The following is a 21129-nucleotide window of genomic DNA, read 5'->3' as shown; positions in this document are numbered from 1 at the left end:
CAGGGTGCCTGGCACAAGGGTTTGAATGCTGAAAAGATGCTGTAGCCATGCAGGAGTGGGGTGGGGCTGTTTTTGAAAGGGTTGGGGTTTGTTTCATGTAGCACAATGCTTCATTAGAAAGCCCAACATACGAGAGAAACCGTTTCACATATGCAGCTGATGGGCTTAGAGAAAATGAAAAGCCACATCCTCTTTCAAGAAATACATCCAAAAGCATACAAATTTAAACAAGTACATGAAAACACACATGCTGACTTCAAATGCATGGCAATGGCAGTTCAGCATGTAGCAAAAACACTCAGCAGTGACCCACCACTCTGCCAGTAACACAACTTTAACTGTTTGATCTACAAAGCAGCAGCTACAGGTCGAATACTTCTCAAAATACTGTGCTTCACTTCATTCTCCACACAGTCACACAAGAGTTCAGGGCAGCAATATAGTCTGAAAGAAGCATGGTGATCTTTAAAAATAAAATTAAAACATGCTGCTTTAACCGAAAGAACAGTTTAAAAAAAAAAAAACAACAACAAACACTGCTCTGTTAAAAGACACTCCTGGTTTAAAAGCACAAAGTACCAAGAAGAGAGTAAAAGCTTCAGCCCCTAACATTGCTTTGTAAAAAAACAGAGCCTTAGTTACTGATGCTGGCAAGATCAGAACAATACTCCCTGTGTTTGCAGATTAAGATGAAAAAAAATGCATGGCCAGTTATGTCCAATCACTGAAAATCCCAAGGGAGGAAAAAACAAACACGAGTAAAGTTGTTGACACTCAGGACGGATGCTCACTAGCACTGAGCTCTTTGAAAGGTAGAAACTTGTCTGAATTTTTTGGATTTAGAAAGAAAGGAAATGAGGGATGAGAGCAGGTTAGGCTGAAAGCTGCAAAGTAAAACTACATACACTGTGAGATCACATGAGCACAATGTCTTAATTGGAGGGGGAGCGAAGCAAGAAAAAGTACACCAAATCCAAACCTTTGAGCCAGGCCACCAGAGGGAACCCCCCCCCCAAAAATAAAATAAAAAAAAACAAACAAACAAACAAAAACACAAAACAAAACAAAAAAAAAAAAAACAGGAAAAAAAAAAAAAAAAAACTAAATGCAGAGAAAAAAAAAGTTGAGAGGAGACAGAGAGACAGGGAGGATGGGCTTCAAACAGGTACCATCTTCTAGTCTTCTCCAGAGGGTGCCTCCTCTTCTGAGCCGTCCTCCTCCTCTTCGTCTTCTTCTTCCTCATCTCCTCCAGCAGCCTCCTTTGTCGTCTTGGGGGCAGGGGAGGTCTCTTTCTTCTCATCCTCTTCCTCTTCCTCTTCCTCCTCCAGGGGACTCTCAGGGTCCTCTTCCTCCTCTTTGGGTGAGCTTTTCTCCAGGGCCTTGGTGCTCGGGCGCCCTTTCCCCTTTCCTTTCATTGGGCTGGGGGTCACTGTGGGGGGATACAAAATTATGGCTCAAGCCTACCACTGACTACATAACAATGCAATTTTAAGATTAGATGTGATAGCATGAGAAGCCATAATGTCGCCATAATTCCGTTTCTTCTTTTCTGTCTATTCACTTTTTTATTACCAACCATACCAATAGATGCTTATCATTACAATACACTCATCCACTTTACACCATCACTGTAATCAGCTCCAACTGTGAAGCAGTTAGCTGGATCTCTTTAACCTTTGGACAGAGCCACAAGCTGTTTCCACAAATTTCCCATTTTTATGCTCAGCTAAGCTAAATCTCTCCTGTCTGTGACTTCTCATTTAACAGACAGAAAGGCACGAGTGGTATCAAATTCTCATCCAACTCTCAACAAGGAAGCACATAATCGTGTCCAAAAATGCTAAACTATTTTTGAGAGTGTTCAAGGTTAAAGAAAGTGAATTGTAAATCAACAATGGCACTGTTGTTTCTATTGCACAAAAGTAAAACAGAAGAGAAGCTCATCTTTACTCACATTTTTACAGAATCGCCCAAATCCAACAACCTAAAATGGAATCAAAAAAAGTCTCGAGTCTGAGGCTTCACAGTAAGTGGATATCTAACCTGTGGCCTTTAGTCGGGGTTTGGGGCTTTTCTTCTCCTTCTTGTCCGTCCGTCCCCGTCGAATCACCTTCTTGCTTCTCTTCCTGGAGTGACCATAGTCACTGTCATCATCATCCTCCACCATGAAGTCCTCATCGCTGCCTGACTCATCAGCTGCACACAGAAATAGGGTGCATATGCATCTCTGTACTAATAAAACTACAAGTTCCTGTTACATTTGGAATCATAGGCCTGATATAGGGACGTTTCCAGGAGTCAAGCACCAGGGAAAGCAAAGATCAATTACAAATACAATCACCAAGTGTTGTTTAGTATCCTGCTCTATATCTAATGAAGTGTAGTGCTGTCACAAAGTTTTTTTGTTTTTTTGTACCTCAGAAGGATTTTTAGAGTACAACAGGCTTTTATAAGGAGAAAAAATGACTCAAGGTGTTCATATAGAAATAAGACATTAGACATTTACTACAGGTGTCATATATGACAGCTTGCTTAGAGTTTTTAAGGAGTGTGAGGATGGCATGTGTCGGTGTATCAGTAGAGGTGTACATACGGTCCATGTAGGATTCCTCTTGGTCTTCGTGCTCCTCATCCTCGCTGCCACCATCACCCAGCAGGATCTCCCTCTGTTTGGACACAGCTTTGGAGGCTGCCTGGCGCACTGTACGCTTTCGACTCACTTCCCTGTCATCATCACTGTCATCTACACAACAAAGCACCCACAGTTACACAGTGATAGGCGAAAGACAATAAGGCAGCAGTAAATTGAGAAAAAGAAGACCTGCTGTGGATTAAACAGGTGCAATCTTGCAATGACGTTTTTGTATTACTACAGGCCTCATACAGCTGACACTGACTGACTTCCCTAATGCCATAAAACATTAAGGATATACAAAAACTCAAATGTGAAGCATGCTAAGTGTGTTGCTATTGATAAGAAACTATGAAAAACAATTGTTCAGTATAGAATTCAATTTAGGGAGACAAAAGAATAACATTTATTTATTACCATTTCATTTGCCTATTACTTTTTAATCAAACATTCAATTTATGAAAAGTTTAATACTACTGAAAAATGCCCATCACAAGTTCTGAGAGCTGAATTTCATACAATAACTTTAAAAAAGATATGAAACCTGCAAATCCTCAATATTAGAAAGCTAATACAGACCAACATTCAGCATTTTGGCTTGATAAGTCTGACCAATTACCAAAATTGTTGCAGACTAATTGTTGTGAATTCAACCAATCCCACCAAATTCTACATGACCTTGCAACATCGTGCAATCACTGTAACTTTCCTGTAATTTTGGCCAATCGCTGTCATTTTCTACGAATTTTGGCAATCAAGTTTGTCCCCAAGTAGCACTCCACATGTACGTCATCAGTCTAAATCAAATGTGTCCCTACATTGTGCTCTCACGTTGTCACTTCCTATACAGTGATGAAGATGCCGACGTGTGGTAACGTCTTTCATTTACCGACAAAAATTACCGCTAAAGACCATGCTCCACAGTTTCCATACATTCTTCATGAAAGCAGGGTTAAACTACGTGCAGTGTTAGAACATAAATAAAGGTCAATGCTTCACAAGCACTTTCTGTCTGCAAAACATATGCAGAGAATGAAACTCGTGGTCAACAGAGTCAGAGGACAATAAATGATGCTGTAGAATCCAGATGTATTTCAACTACAGAGAGAGTCAGCTGAATACATTCATGCAAACTTCTCAAAGATGTCCTCACGCAAAAGAAGATACCTTCATTTCATGGCAAGAAATCTCTAGAGACGAGAGGCCACCATAGCTCCGAATCCATGTGGAACAAGATGGAACTCTTGGTTCACTGCAGTCCAAAATGTACCATTCAGAACATGTTGGCCATACTGTTTTAAGACTACAGCTCATGCAATTTGATCACTAAATATTTTGTTTGTGTTCATAGACATGTGGCAGAAACACACCACAGTTTGTGGACAGACTCCATGAAATGCTCCAAAGCCCAAAAGTGTCCAAAAGCCTGAAGGTGCAGATCAACATCACAGCAGTTCAGATGCTGGAGATCTGCCTGAGTAGACATCCAGTGACTACCAAAATTTTTGACTACCTGGAAGATCGGCAGATGAATTTTGCAGCAAATAGAGAGCTACAATACAAAGCATGCGCTCAGTACTTTGAGGGACTTGACTTCTTTTGCTGTACAAACAGCAATCCTCAACACAGTGAAACAGGCATAGGACAATGCTGAGAAGAAACTAGACAAGTACCCGCCGTACCAGCCCTCAATTTTCTGAAAGAGGTGAGGGTGTTTGATACTCATCCCACTAATAGATTTATAGATATGTCCAACTACAAATATGTTTCAGGTTTCAGTAGCATTCTTCAAGATGAGTTTGACACCTATTTAAGCCGCCTGGAACCAGCAGCACTTACAGTTTCATTATGTGGTGTAGTGGATTTGGACGTGTTCTGGGGTGGGCTGCAGGAGAGACTTTCGGTGCTGAGCTTCTTGGCCAAAAGGTACAAAGACATTAACTCCAGCAGAAGAAGATCAGTTAGACAACCTCAAAGCCCAGGTCTTTCTGTACCACAATCACCAACTTACCACTGGGGCCTTTGAAAGGGATAAAGATCCAGAGGAGGACATGGATAACACTGAGTTCTAGTCAGCTCTCAGGGACTGACCCTGGATAAGTTTATTTGTTATGGGCTAATGAGTTAGGGCAAAACTTTATTTAGCAGGATTCACAATTATCTACATATCTCCTTGGTTTGAAGAGCAGAGACCAAAGTCTGGATATAATTTGGAGTCAGATTTACACTACATATATGGAAAAACAGGGAGGTTCTTAGTTTTGTTTTTTATATTTACTGTGCACTTTAACAGACAATTCTTTTTTATTGAAGTTCTCAGCAAAAGTACAATACTGGTCATTTTTATGACAAATTTACTAAGCACTTAATTCTCCCTGCACTATATATTTGCTGTTATACAAAAGTTTTTTCTGTATAGCAGTATTTTCTGTATAGCAATTCTCAACCAGTTTAAAAATTTGCTGACTTTTATATTTTTGTAATCATTTTGTCAAAATGTAGACCTCTGTTTTTTTTAATTTTAGTATTGTTCATATTTACTTGCTTTGTTGGCACATTGTTGCTTATCCTGTTGACACTCATATGAAGACATTTGTCAAACTTCAAACAGTTCCCTCTGAACACACAAGACCTGTATATAAATATACAAAATCATGAACCTGTTCAAGACCTGTAAATGGGCTTTTATGTGTAGAAAGGGCACACATTTCTTTAAGATGATTTAAGTATCTTTCTCTTTTTAAGTTTAAGTATCACCCATGATTTAGAATTAAAATCTAAAACTATTTAAACTGTGAATTCAGGCCTGGAGTTTAACTGATAAAATTTAATATAACAATTTAAATTGCAGTATTAGGACAGAAAAATAAAAATAAGGATATTTTACTCACATTATCAAGCCTTAACATGAACTTTAAACATACTGCTATTAAACTTAATGGATTCCTAGAAATGTGTCTTTACATTTGTGTCAATAAGACATCTCACATTCTATGGATCAAAGCAGATGGACATCACATAAAAATGCAGCATATACAGTAGGTACGGAAAGTATTCAGACCCCTTTAAATTTTTCACTCTTTGTGTCATTGCAGCCATTTGCCAAAATCAAAAAAGTTCATTTTATTTCTCATTAATGTACACTCAGCACCCCATCTTGACAGAAAAAAAACAGAAATGTAGAAATTTTTGCAAATTTATTACAAAAGAAAAACTGAAATATCACATGGTCATAAGTATTCAGACCCTGTGCTCAGTATTGAGTAGAAGCACCCTTTTGAGCTAGTACAGCCATGAGTCTTCTTGGGAATGGTGCAACAAGTTTTTCACACCTGGATTTGCGGATCCTCTGCCATTCTTCCTTGCAGATCCTCTCCAGTTCTGTCAGGTTGGATGTGAACGTTGGTGGACAGCCATTTTCAGGTCTCTCTAGAGATGCTCAATTGGGTTTAGGTCAGGGCTCTGGCTGGGCCAGTCAAGAACGGTCACAGAGTTGTTCTGAAGCCCCTCCTTTGTTATTTTAGCTGTGTGCTTAGGGTCATTGTCCTATTGAAAGGTGAACCTTCGGCCCAACCTGAGGTCCTGAGCACTCTGGAAGAGGTTTTCTTCCAGGATATCTCTGTACTTGGCTGCATTCATCTTTCCTTCAATTGCAACCAGTCGTCCTGTCTCTGCAGCTGAAAAACACCCCCACAACATGATGCTCCCACCACCATGTTTCACTGTAGGGATTGTATTGGGCAGGTGATGAACAGTGGCTTGTTTTCTCCACACATACGCCTTAGAATTAACGCCAAAAAGTTCAATCTTGGTCTCATCAGATCAGAGAATCTTATTTCTCATAGTCTGGGAGTCCTTCGTGTGTTTTTTGGCAAACTCTATGCAGGCTTTCATGTGTCTTGCACTGAGGAGAGGCTTCCGTCGGGCCACTCTGCCATAAAGCCCCGACTGGTGGAGGGCTGCAGTGATAGTTGACTTTGTGGAACTTTCTCCCATCTCCCTACTGCATCTCTGGAGCTCAGCCACAGTGATCTTTGGGTTCTTCTTTACCTCTCTCACCAAGGCTCTTCTCCCACGATTGCACAGTGTGGCTAGGCGGCCAGGTCTAGAAAGAGTTCTGGTCATCCCAAACTTTTTCCATTTGAGGATTATGGAGGCCACTGTGCTCTTAGGAACCTTGAGTGCTGCAGAAATTCTTTTACAACCTTGGCCAGATCTGTGCCTTGCCACAATTCTGTCTCTGAGCTCCTTGGACAGTTCCTTCGACCTCATGATTCTCATTTTCTCTAACATGCACTGTGAGCTGTAAGGTCTTATATAGACAGGTGTGTGCCTTTCCTAATCAAGTCCAATCAGTTTAATTAAACACAGCTGGACTCCAATGAAGGAGCAGAACCATCCCAAGAAGGATCAGAAGAAATGGACAGCATGTGAGTTAAATATGAGTGTCACTGCAAAGGGTCTGAATACTTATGACCATGTGATATTTCAGTTTTTCTTTTTTAATAAATTAGCAAAAATTTCTACATTTCTGTTTTTTTCTGTCAAGATGGGGTGCTGAGTGTACATTAATGAGAAATAAAATGAACTTTTTTGATTTTGGCAAATGGCTGCAATGACACAAAGAATGAAAAATTTAAAGGGGTCTGAATACTTTCCGTACCCACTGTATGTATATAATCCATGCTTCAAAAAGAGAATGAAGTTAATACGTAGCAACAACAAACTGCATTATTACCTGCAGCCCGTTTTCTCTTCGGCCCCCTCTTGCCTGGTTTCTTCACCTCAGCTTTCTTTCCCTTTTTCCCTCTTTTTTCTTCATAGTCGCTTCCTCCATCTTCATCCTCTTCCTCTCCAAAATCATTGTCTTCATCATCGCTGCCAAAGTCATCTGCAGCAGTGATACAGAAGTCAATGAGCTGGCTTTCTATGGACCAATGTCTACTAATCAAATTCAATTTGTTTTCACTGTGGCCCTGAGTCAACCCTTTCCTCTAAATCAAAAAACAGACTGACCAACCTGCTGAATCGTTTTTGGATTTAGAAAGCTTGTCATCAGAGTCCTCACTGGAACAAAGAATAGAAAAAGACAAAGTCAGTGTACTGATTGAGATTCCAAGCTAGCGGAAGTCAACTGATTCACCAGACGATTTTGAACACTATCAGCATCTGTCAACGACTGAGCATATTAGACCAATAAACAAGCAAGTGAATCTGCCGGCAGCTCATAGTTGTTGGTGTAATCTCCCACACACATAAAAGCAATGCAGAAATAATAGGTAGCAGTGGATTTCATAGTGGAGCTTAAAACCACTAATAAGTCGAAAAGTTATCGTTAGCAAATGCAGTTGTTGACTGTTCTGACTGAGTATTGGGTTAAAATACTCATTATTAACTGACTTTGTTGCACAGTTGCCAGGTAAGGTGCTAAATGATGCACTTCACGTTTTTTAGTCCACATGGAAATGAAATATCAATAACGTACAGTATTATAAAGCATTGCAATTATACTTCATTAGCAAATGAAAGAAACTCTTGTTTTATGTTTACATTAAAAGTAACAGCAACTCTGCTCCACATGGCTAATTAGCATACATCAACATAAACACATGGCTAATTAGCAAACTCCTGCTAAGTTGCATACCCTTATGTTGAGTTACACATTTGCTATGCAGTTACACATGTTATTAGATGGATTTTGTGGTTGGGTGATAAGTTTGCTATTTGGTTAACAGCAAAGAGGAGGAGAGAGGAGGCTAGAGATGGAGAGAGCAAAATTATGGAGCAATTCATACACCAATAAGAGCATTTGTATTGGTAGTAGTAACTACAATCCTTTCCAGTATAGGTAATACCCTCTAATGACCTTCCCAATTAAAGAATAAATATTCCAATATTTCTGAGCCTAACTATGTAGTAGTGGTTTCTGGCACTATTCACTTACAATAATTTTAGAGAGGCAAGTGTGTTGCTTCAGTTTTCAACCCCAGTTTTCTCCAGCTGAGCTGCTTTCTCTTCTCTAGCTTACTCAGCAGCCCTGCTCTGATACAACACACTTGGCAGTCTCATCTCCACAACATGGACTTAATAAACTACCTATTTCACTTAAAGGCTGCTTTAACCATCTTACACTTGCTGTACCCACCCTCCTACAACACAACACACAAAGTTTCAGACACTAAAAACAAACAGGAAATGCTTTTAATATAAATTATGTAAACAGATTCTTATTCTACGATTTGCACCTGAGCAGATGGCAGCAAAGTCAAAGTCAATCAACAAGACAACTACTGTTCTACTTCCCATATCATTTATGGATATTTCTGTGGGGAGAAGCATTTACTCTATCTAAGAATCTAAGATTAGTCACATGTGACTCTCACCTCAAGTGACTAGATTTTCTGTTTGTCACCCGTCCTACCAGAGAAGGTAAAACACTTGATCTGCTGTATTCATATGTCAAGGAGGCCTATACTTCTACTGCCTTAACAACACTCTGTAGGTCAGATCACAACCTGGTATTACTGCAGATCTGCTAGAAACCCTGTGTACTGAAGCAACCTGCAACGATCATCAGAGTCATGAAATGGACACCTAAGGCAATTGAGATTCCAAGGGACTGCTTTGAATGCACAGATCGGAACGTATTGCTGGTAGCATAAGGGAACAGCATGGGCACTGACAGATAGGTTGACTGTTTCACAGATACATCAACTTCTGTAGAGACACTGTTATACCTACCAAGTCTGAGTGCTGTTTCCCTAATAACAAACCCTGGATCACTAGTGACATCAAGGCAATCCTTAACCAGAAAAAGGAGGCATTTAAAGCTCGAGACAAAGTAAGGCTCAAACATGTCCAATATGAGCTAAGGATGGTTAAAGAGATTAAAGTAGGCTAAGGAGGACTACAAAAACAAAATAGAAAAACAGCACAACATCAGAAAGCTGTGGAGAGGAATTAACAAGTTCACTGGCTACAAAAGAAAAAACAAAACAAGGCACCAGCGGGTGATGTGGACAGAGCCAACGAACTTAACAAGTTCTTCAACATGGTTGACACTGCTGCAAATGTCCCAGCCTGTCCAGCCATAGTGCCTCATTCTTCCTCAATGCCTCCTCCTCCTTGTCCTCCACCTGTGTGCACCAACATTACTGTAGCTATGTAGCTACCCCCCTCACCTGGGCATGCTCCACCATCTGTCACAGTAACAGGGGTGAGGCTGCAGCTACAAAAGACTGTGCCGTTGGAAGGCAGCTGGCCCAGATGGTGTATGTCCAAGGCTGCTTAAGGACTGTGCTCCCCAACTGTGTGAGCCTCTACAGAGAATCTTCAACCTAAGACTACAGTTGTGGAGGGTTTCAGCTCATTCCAAAACACCTTTTATTGTTCCAGTATTAAAAGTAAACTGTCCAGCTAAACTAAAACACTACAAGCCGGTGGCTCTCACATCCCTTATTATGAAGGTCCTGGAGAGGATGATTCTCTGCCTACTAAGACTCGAGGTTAAACATGCAATAGAACTGCTGCAGTTTTCTTACAGAGAACACATTGGTGTGAATGATACTGTCCTCTGTTGTCCTCCATGTTTAGTCTTATCTGGAAGAACCTGCAAGTTATGTGAGGATTATGTTCTTTGATTTTTCAAGTGCATTCAATACCATCCAACCAATCATCCTCAGAGACAAGCTCAAACAGAACACAGCTCAAACACAGATTATCTGACAGAAAAGCCAGGTCGCCAAGATGGGAAACTGCATCTCTGGTAGAATTATGAGCAGCAAAAGGGTTCCACAGGGGACTGGTCTGGTTCCATTCCTGTTCACACTGTATACAGCAGATTTCATGTACATTTGCCACATTCAGAAGTATTCTGATGATACAGTGATTGTTGCATGTATCAGGAATGGACAGGAAGAGGATTACAGGGGCCTGACAAAATCCTTCAGTGACTGGACTCACAAAAACATGCCTCCTACTGAACTCTAAAACCAAGGAAATGGTGAGTTTTCTAAACCACCTCCTTATCCAGTCAACATCAGTGGTGTGGATACTGAAGCGGTGTGGACATTGAAGTGGTGCCAGCAATTGACGTTGTATAGGGAGTGGACCTATACAGTGTGACATCCCCTATAGCGTTACATACCGCAAGACTGAAGCCAATTCACTCACCACTTTCGGCCATTACGGATGTCGCCATATTGCTTTTGTGGAGCCAGAAGTACCATGATTGGATAATAAGGTAGTGTCTAGAGAATGTTCCTATGGTGACCACTGAACCAATCAGCAGCAAGCTTGTTGAATGTACACGCGCCATGGAGAGAGCGTCAAAAGCTCCAACTGCAATCTTGCAAGGCTAAATTTCAATATCTGTTATACATAATCAATTCTACTATAAAAAGGCTGGTGTCAGCAATTTTTCTACACTGTTCCAAAATGTCCAAGTACCAGCAAATCCATTCCTACCATGAAGGGGCAGGTAGCCTAAAGCCATAATGTATGCATGGGTAAATCAACCTGTCAATCATGTCCCATGTAGGTGATGTGGATGAAAGGAGGCACCTCACTGGTCAGTTATTTACCTTAATATCTTGTGTTACGGAACAAATATTGACATAGAAAATTAGGAATATTAAGAATGTGTTCAAACAAAGACGACAAAGCCACAATGATTACTGTGGCAACCACAGTGACTTAGCAATTCCTGCTGATTTTTCAGGGGAAGTCAAAAGGAGCCTGGGGTTGTTGGAGCCAACGGCTACTTCCTACATGGATTCAAGCCCGGAAGCAGGCTTGTTATGTCCACCCCTTCTATAGTCATTGGTGCCGGCCTACAAATATCCAGGTGTGCACCTGAACAATAAGTTAGACTGGTCACTGAACACAGATGTACCATATAAAAAAGGGCAGAAACGACTTTTCGTCCTAGGGCGGCTCAGTCCCTTAGATATTTGGAGGAAGATGCTGCACGTTTTACCAAACTATGATAGCAAATGTGTTGTTTTATGCTGCAGTCTGCTGGGGAGGCAGCATAAAGCAGATGGATGCAAGGTGGCTGGAAAAACTGGTGCAGAAAGCTGTTTCAGTGACTAGAATGAGGGTGGACTCACTGGAGGGTGTGGTGGAGAGATGCACACAAAAAGGTAGAGGCCATCCTGGAATACACTGATGATCCCCTTCACAACATCCTGATGGACTAGAGAAACAGCTGCAGTGGACGATTCACCTCACTGCACTGCAGGACTGAACGATACAAGAGATCCTTCATCCTCACAGCCATCAGGCTCAATAACACCATAGCCAATGGCAGATGACAAGCTGACTACTGACAACTCTCACTACTGACTTACTAATTAACTACAAGATTACCTGAATTTCCCTTTGATAAAGTTTATCTTATTTTTTTATTTATAAATTAACTTCATACAAAGTGAAGTAAAGGGAACAAAACCTAAATCTAATCATTATTTGCAGCACCCCATTATGCCCTTAAACCAGCAGCAGTACTCCTTGGTTTGACCTGCACATAGTTTCTCCCGGTACTTTGCAGCACCTTGGAGAAGCTGCTATAGTTCTTCTGTATATTCAGGCTCTCCCAGTGTCTTCTGTCTCTTCATGTGATCCCAGACTGACTCCACACTCCTGAGATCTGGGCTCTGTTAGGGTCAGACCATCTGCTGCAGGACTCCTGCTTTTTCTTGCCTCTGAAAATAGTTCTTCCTGAACTATAGCGGGTTCTTTATGGGCTTGTTGTCCTGTACAATGAACCTGGGATCAATCAGACACCTAATGGTGGTGTGTCATAAGAATCTAAAACATCGAAAGCACCTAAAACCTTTGCACAGTACTGTATATCCTAGTATCTTACTGCTGACAGTGCCTAAGTGTCTCAGGTGGGCTTCATTTCCACCCTGCTCACAGAGAAGCTGCTAGGGTCTTGACTGCTGCATCATCAAGCCCAGATCTGTTCCTCTTTGCATCCATGTGTAAATCCCAGTTCCCTTATTTTACTTTTCCTCGATTCTCGGTCAGCCCAGAAGTTGTACTGGTCCACCATGATGAAGGACATCCTAAAGGCCTTCTTTCTGCTCTAAGGACAAAGGACTGAGGAATGAGGAGGCTGCCTGGAAGATATATAACTAAGGAGGCACAAATCCATCCTTCACAGAAGTCTGTTACAGATTGGCGTGCCAGGTTTTCAGAAAACCAGTTTGTGACTGGACACTGCACATTGAGGATTAGAGGCTAGAACATCTTATGTCAGTTAAAATGTGTTTTCTTGAATCTTTTCTCCCTGCAGTTTCTTCTTGCATGTTTTCCTTGTATCTTACATGGGCAGGATTAAAATGCAAAGGAAAAGACAAGTAACAGAAACCTGAATGCAACTTTTAGAATTGAGATTCACCCCAGGTGTCCAGGTCACTACACTGTTAATTTCTATGGTTCAATATTGATTTTGACTGCTGCAACATATGTGAATAATTTCAATTAAAATATTGTTATGAATTCATCAAATACCAAGGACGCTGTTGAATACTGCCAGTCACACCAATCTATAGTACATGAAGGACTCACCTGTCATCCTGTGAGTTCTTTGAGTGCTTGTGCTTGGGCTCACGAGGGGCTGTGCGCACCTTCTTGGGCTTATCGTCACCATACTCCTCATCTTAAGACAAAGGGCAAGGACAAGATTTTATTCTACCACTCAAATTTATCCACACAGAAGGACAGGTTCTTATTAGCAAGACAAATACTATTTTTTATCTAAGTTGCCCTTTCTTGACATTTCTTTGTCAGTAATATTACCAGTACCTCAATGAAGCATATATACGGAAAACAAATCAACCAAAAGAGACTAAAAGGTCCTCCTAGTGACCTCCAGATGCATTGCCATTCCACACTAAATAGGATTAAATACCACATATGAACAAACGTGACACCTAACAATTGTCATCCCTACAGCTGCCATCTTACCAACTAGAATAAATATATAATAGACCAATAATTCTTTAATATTAAAATAAAAGAGTAAAAGACTAAAGTGTTAAATTGCTTGTAAAACTACATATTTTAAAGGTTTTAGTGCAGGGGTGCCGAACCCATGGTTCTTGAGGACCACCATCTTGCTTGTTTCCTAATAAGCAGGAGTAGATACCATCTAAGATGAGGTCGGAAGGGAGAGGAAGGCAATGATTTGGTATCTTCCAGCTTCTGATTGGCTGAACACACCTGACCCAGGTAACCAGCAGAGGGTAGGGCAAGGATAAGTGTTTCATGAAAGATTTCGCCACATTTTAGATCTCTGGATGTATTAAACAATTGTGGATTGTCATGCTAATTGGTGAGAAGAAATGCTTTACAGTAATATTGGATTTTTGTTCCAAGGATTTTATCCATAATGCCCACTCCTGTTGCCACACATCTAAAGTCTCCTTACCTGCATCGTCAGACTCGTTGAATTGTGAGTAGTTCACCACTTTCCTGTTCCTGTGAAGAAACACATATTGCATTGGATAACATTGACAGTATTACTTCAGTGCTCACACTTGACATTGGATATGTAAGAATGGTGGAAAAATATAGGTAAAAAAAAGTTATATCTCAGGTCAAAAAGCAGCAGCCAGTCATATGTGTATAAATGTCTGTTCTGTATATTATTTGATTTGAGAAGCCAAACTGTCTCTATCTGGGGACACTGAACTGGACACTCATCTACCTTCTTCAGTTTCAGTTGGCTAATTTGGCAAAGTGTCTGTGAGAAGCCTCAGGTGACGGCAACCAACTACAGTTCAGGTAACACACATCTCAATCTGAGTTGTTGTAGGTTAAAAACACTGAAAAATTATCCCTCATGATTTTTAAAGCATGGCAAGCTTTTGTGCAGAGCACCTTTCAAACACTATTTAAGGTGCTGTATATACAGTTTACCACATAAAATTTGTCAAAACAAAAGCTAAAAACAGAATAAAGATGTATTTTGGCCCTTAGACATATAATCCTTTCTAAACGAGTACATAGAAATCAATCCTTTGACACACATATATCTAGTGCAGTGATCACACTGAACAACTGGTGGCATCTGAGCTCATCTGCAAGCTCTTCCCAGTAAAGTAGCTCTGTATTTGTGGATTCAAACCAGATTAAGTACCCTGCTGGAGCAGCCTGGTATGGGAGGCAAGGGGGAGGGTAACAGTGCCATAAACTTTTAAAGTACTTGGATTACAACAAGCACACACACTAACACTAGCCACAGTGAAAGCCTCAGATATGTGCAAGAGCAGCCAGTGACATGCCCACCAAGCTTTCCACACATCGCACTCATATCTCACGAATATCAGAGGGAGCAAGATACTATTTTTCCAACCAGCTCCTGTATAGCAAGTCACCAAACTGTGGATAGGATCAATATACAACTCAACTAGTCTAAGTAGTGGACTGAGTGGTACATTTGTCATGACAACATTCTAGGAAGTCCAGTGTGAATTTTGCCCTTTTCATCTATTGTTATAATACATTCTGACTTTTCAACATGAATTACCCCTATTCTCAACCATCGCTGTCAACCAAAAACTGAGGCAGAGGAAGGGAAAACACCAGTGGTATTTTTCACAAGGTTGTGTTGAAGTTGCTTAATTAACAAAGAAAATTAATCAGCAGCTATTTTGATTAATTATTATTAATTACCCATCTACTCCAGGTTACTAAAGGCAATATTTTGTTTTGACAGAAAAACTGAAAAATGCAGATTCAGAGAAATAATAATGCAGATTTAAAAAAGAAAAAAAAGTTAGGCTAACTTTTACAATGCACAAATAGCATGTTTTATGTCCATGCATCTGGTGCTCAGTAGAAATGCCTTCATTTTTTTCTCTGCTGGATCAATAGTGAAAATTACCAGCTGCAACTGTGCAACACAAAGTCTTTAGTCAAGAGAAATGAGTTACAGCAAATCAACTTACGTATCTTACTGTAGCATATTCTGTGATGTCATATTTTCCAGCACACACTGGTATCTACATTATAGCACAAAGAACGGTTATGTTTAAGGCCTCAAATAATTTTCAGTTATTGTGTTAAAAAATGACCATGACTATTTCCCAGAGGCTAAGGTAACGTCTTCAAATGTTTTTTCTTGTCGAACTACAGACGACAAAGGAAAGCAGCAAATCCTTTCAACTGAAAAGCTGCAAGGAAATATGCTTGGAGACATTTGTTTGAAAAATAAAATGATTGGTGAAATATCAGTATGCAAATTTATCTTCTCTCAATTTACTGACTACTTGCTTCAGCTCCAGCTGTAGCATATACCCTGCATTTTCATTTGTTTCATGACACACCGTGGCTTCCTTGTGTGATATCACTATATCAAAACCAAACTACACACCCAAAGTCCAGATTACTCAACCAAAAAAAAAAAAAAAAAGAAAGGAAAAAACAAAACAAAAAAAAAAGCTGGTCCTCATAAAAGTAGATACATAAACTGACATTTGAAATTTGAGTGTGAATAAACAAATGTCTGCAACCAACAGCTACAGTTACAGCTAATCATGTCAATTTGTTTGCTTTCCTCTTGTGAAATGTTTATCAGAGAAAATATGTAATATCAAGAAATCATTTTGGTTTGTACAAACATGTGAGGTGCAAGTCTTGTTTTATTAATTATGAAAGCTGTCAAATGTAGCTATGATTAGTCCATTTATTATTTATTTATTTTCTTATTTCATTCTACAGAAAAACAACACAACAGTACACTGCAGGGTTTTAACAGCAAACCTGTATAGTGAAAATTGGGTAGTTTTTCTCCCCCGTTAGCTTATATGAGTTTTGTGAGAACATGTATTATTAGGAGTGCAGCTCTTCAAGTAGAAAGTAACTGCAGACCGAAAACGGCACCGTTTCAGGTAAATTGCACAGAAATGCACCAATGTGCTGGACTGGTAAACTTTATTAATTCCCAAAGATTAGACTGTAAAAGCCCAGATACTGACTACTGGCCAGACCTGTACAACCCACATTAAATGTTGTTTCTTCAATAAAGTTGTGTTAAAATTCACTATTTGTCCTCCAAGTTAGGTTTATTTAGTCATGTTGGGATGCCAATAATCTCTCATCCATATTATTGTCTTATTTATCTTCCACACAGTGAAGTAAGCTGTTGCAAAAGAGCAATGGTAAGATTCCAGTTTACACACATCACAAAGAGGACAAGTCCATTTAGTGGATTAACTATAATAATACTATGAGAAAGAATTTTCCAACTCTGCAAAATCATTTATCCTCAATTGCAACCATTGTCAGGTAAAAAGAAGAAACACACTATTTAAGTTGTAACAGACTAATTCCTCCTAAAGCTAAGACAGAGATTCAGGAAGTCTTTTTTGTCCACGGCCATAAAACTCTATAATTCAACACTATAAACAATAACGTGTGCGCGCACACACACACACACACACGCAAACCCCCAAAAATAAATAATTATTACTTTACTACTTTTCTACATACAAGTTAATTACTTTATTAATTACTATTCATATAATTTAAATAATATTAAATTTAATAACTTTCAATAAGAATAATTTCCGCAACAATTGAATTTCCCCTTGGGGATTAATAAAGTACTTCTTCTAATCTCTATCAATATATGATTTACTACTACACGATTTTCTGTTAAATAGCACTAGGATTTATTTCATGCAGTGCTGTCATGTGTCTGAATACTTCCCTATGGAATCTAAACTAGATGATGTTTCTTTGGAAGTTTACTTCATGTATTTGAAGTTAAGTAAAAGGCCCAGTGGGCGTGTGCCTTTGCAATGGCTTTGCACATGCTCTGTGCTGGACATAAAAATAAAAGCTAAAGATTTGCTGCTGGTGTGTCACTACAAGTTTTATGTTAGGTTTCTGAACAAAACGAAGTGCCTAGTTGACAGTGGATCATCACACAGCATCATGTTGTAAAAGGAATAACTACAATTATTGGGACACATTTAAATGTAACATTGCAATGCATTTAATTCTATGATGATCATACTGTATTTAGATAGAGGTGAGGGTGTTGCACTTTTACTATTTAAGTAGAAGTCCCTAAAACTGGGGGACCAGTTCTTTTTAACGAGCCTATTCAGTGTGTTTTTTTTTTTATTCACACCTCATTCAAGCCTCGATAATTTTCAGACAGTCCCTAAAGATCTGACAGTCCAAATAATGTACACAGTATGTTCACATCCGCGAGATTTCGAGGATTAGCTTTTATAGTAGCATTGATAGCATACAATGACTTCTAATCAAGATAAGAGCATTTTCATTTAGATGAAAAGAGCCTGGAGGCACCTCATGCGCCGTAATCACAGTGGGGATCTTGCACTGGGGGGTGTGGTGACTTCTTGTAGTTCTCCGCCTTCCTCTGACATCAGCCAGCAGTGCTAATTTACTGCCAGCACTGAAAACGTAGCTTCACCGTACAACAACGGCATATCGTTGACTTACATGCAACACGGTTTTCTGTTGTTCTGAAGCGGCAACGAGTTAAATGTAGTGAAATGTGATGATATGGTGACTACAGCACCGACATGCCCAGTCTGCGCGGCAACAGGATCAAATCCCGAGGCCGACCACCACCTCCTCCGGTCGGGTTTTTTTTTGGGGGGGGGGTTGGGGGACATTAGCGCTTTAGAGCCTCCCCTGGATGAATGGGTAGCCATATTCTCAATCAGAGAATAAAAATATTATCAGGCCTGGCCTAAGTGAACCGTGAAGCGTAGCTGGTTAAATCACACCGACTAATTTTCCGCTTGGCCTACATAGCAGCCAACAATGGACAACATGGATCCGTTCATAGCGTGGTAGACTCGACACGGCGGCGGGCTGCCGTATCTCCACAAGACATGGCGAACAGTCCCCACCGCTGGGATCCATGTTAGAAAAAGAGGCTGCACACACAGCAAAGCAATCACACACGCACACAGTGCCATTATTTCTTCGTGAAATAAACAAATTCCCAGCTCATAAAACACAGCATAGTCGAGACGTGCATGTAATGTGCGATGCCTGGTGTCGTTATTAATTTACGGAGAGCAGAGGACAGATTTAGCACACCTACCTCACTGGTCTTGACATTTTGCAGGAATACTGTAGAGGTTAAGGATGTAGGAAAGGGGGAGAAGAAAAAAAGCACAGGGGGAAAAAGAAATATAGATTCCCGCTCTGCAAAACACCGAGGGACGCGAGGTTGACGCACAACTCCACCGTCCGAGCTAGCGCGTGAAAATAAAAGTACAGCAGCAACTCGTCCTCCAAACGCAAATATTCTTAATTTTTTACCTTCAGCTACTCAAAATGGTGAATAAAACAAACTGAAACTGCAGCCTGTGTGCAACCAAACCCCGCGGCCTTGAGGGGTGGTTCCTCTGCGACAAGCACCGCCTCTACTTGGTCCTCAGAGGAGCAGAGCGGCGCTCCGCTGCTCCTATTGGTTGATTTGAACGACGAATTTCCTTTCTATTGGGTAATTTAGCTGCCTTTCACAACAGTTTTAGCATATAGTTGCCCGCCTCCGTTAGCAGGCTAGGTTGAATTAGCACTGTTAAGAAAACAAAAAGAGGCCCTCAGGTTGGATGCAAACATTCACTTCACTGTGGGTCCCAAAAGATCATAGAGCACCATCGCAATTATAGGCTACAACATGCACAAACATCATGTACATTCAACAACAGAAGATTATGCATTCCTGTTATCTGATTGACTGGTATTACTGATACTGAGACTAGCCTTCTTCTGTTTCACCTGGCAGACTACTGCAGCATGAGATGCAGGTAGCTGCAGTTCCATCTTTAGCAGCATAGCTTATAAAGCCTATACCAGTACAGTTAGAAGTTTAAAACGATTTCGGAGATATATTTCACTGTAGTCTTTTAATCTGCATGTTATCAAGAATTTATAATTACATCTTACACTGCCAAAATTCCTCCAGTCTTTATGCAAAAAAGATTTCACACCAAAACTACTGCCCCCACACCCTTAACCTACTTTCACACTTGTATACTGACCCTGGATAACCTCATGTTTTCAGTTGGTAAGAATATGTTCTAGTTCAGCTTTATGACCCAGTACCTGACGGGGGGGGGGGTGTTGACACAGACCTGGCATTGCTCCAGTTCGGGTGAGCAACAGTTTGCATAATCATTTTATCTTTAATTATTTATTTTTTTATCATTGATAATTCTAATTATTGGGTGCTATACAGTAAAAATGTGCACCACATCATCCATACTACATTGACTTCTCTATGTGAGCTAAATATTAACATTTTTAATGAACAAAACACAGAGGGAATTGAATCTTTCCCCTGATATATGGAGGATGCTATATAGTCTAGGGAGGTTGTAACATTGCATGAGGTTGTCAAAACACGTCCATGGTAAATGCTCACTGTAATCAAAGCCAAAGGCAGTCCAGTGCAACTTTTTTGGGGCAGGTCCTGTATACATTGGTAGTCTCAGAGACCAGGAGGGTTTATGTGAAATGTGCTAATTCAAAATACAGTAAAGAATAAATAAGATAAAATATATCCCATGTAGCCACTTGAAGTTAAGGGTGCAGCCCCTTGGTGCAGCACCCCTGCTTTCCACAGCTATGGATACGACCATAGGAGCACTTCCTGAAATAGTGCCCCTATAGTGGCAGGTGATAAAAAATAAGTAACAGATTCTTGCATGATGTGAAAATGCTGTGGAAATGGTTTGGTTTGGTTTAGGCATGAAACAATTTGGTTATGTGTAGTAGAAAAAGATCATGGTTTAGGTTTAAAAAAGGACTTTTGGCATTATGGTTACAATAATAAACATGGTTCATTGAATATGGGAAATTAACAGCAGTCCATTATTTTGTCAACTCATTCATCCACCCTGACTTACTCCTATATAGACATTCTCAGTATATAAGATCATCCTCTAACTTCTTCCTCATCATCATCATCATCATCATCATCGTCATAATTACTATGGGCACTAAAAGACTGTCACTTAAACATTTTAGACCATTTGCTGAAAAGACAGGTGATGTGTGTGGCTTTTCTTCTGCTCTCCACCTTACATTTGCACATTACAAGTTGTCAGGTGTCTAACAGACCTCTAGGATGACTGTACACTTTTGACTTGTTTCCTAACACGTCTTTGCACTTAGTTTTTGGCTTAGATATTTAAAGCTCAGGAAATCAATTATTCAAAAAAAATTTAACAATGCAATGCAGTGATTTCTGTTTGAGAATCCTAGTTAAGTGTTATAGACTGGATGGAAGTAACCTTTGTTTTTTAGACTCATTGAATTTCAGATCCACCCACATGTGGTGAGTTCGAGTAGGTTCTGTCAAATTGTAGGCTGTGCTGAGGGCTTGTTTGGAATGTGAGTTATTCCCATAATGTTGTGTGTGTATGTTTGTGTCAGTGTGTTGAAGATGATGTAAATGGTGAACCTTGATTAGAATGTGAGCTATTGCTCAG

At 40.1% G+C, this 21129-nt stretch overlaps 1 protein-coding gene across 1 annotated transcript; it reads right to left on the bottom strand.

Moving 5' to 3' along the window:
• Positions 1-1083: 1083 nt before the first annotated feature.
• On the bottom strand, positions 1084-19074 carry nucks1a (nuclear casein kinase and cyclin-dependent kinase substrate 1a). The gene is made up of 8 exons (XM_026307447.2): positions 18732-19074; positions 14070-14119; positions 13208-13298; positions 7653-7699; positions 7371-7523; positions 2594-2743; positions 2044-2196; positions 1084-1429 (listed from the first exon to the last, which is right to left on the bottom strand). Exons 1-8 carry the CDS (start codon positions 18746-18748, stop codon positions 1176-1178), a joined length of 915 nt encoding a protein of 304 aa, XP_026163232.1. The 5' UTR covers positions 18749-19074; the 3' UTR covers positions 1084-1175.
• Positions 19075-21129: the final 2055 nt, after the last annotated feature.

Source organism: Mastacembelus armatus, chromosome 5 (genome assembly GCF_900324485.2).
Source record: "Mastacembelus armatus chromosome 5, fMasArm1.2, whole genome shotgun sequence".
NCBI lineage: Eukaryota > Metazoa > Chordata > Actinopteri > Synbranchiformes > Mastacembelidae > Mastacembelus > Mastacembelus armatus.
Note: the sequence above shows the minus strand (reverse complement) of the source record. Positions and strands in the feature narration are given on the sequence as shown.

Bases quoted from the DNA above. Each gene is read 5' to 3' on its own strand.
- nucks1a (XM_026307447.2), bottom strand. The intron at 2,197-2,593 runs GTATGTACACCT...TTCTGTGTGCAG, and splicing joins AGAGGAATCCTACATGGACC to CTGATGAGTCAGGCAGCGAT. The intron at 1,430-2,043 runs GTTAGATATCCA...ATCCCCCCACAG, and splicing joins ACCCCGACTAAAGGCCACAG to TGACCCCCAGCCCAATGAAA.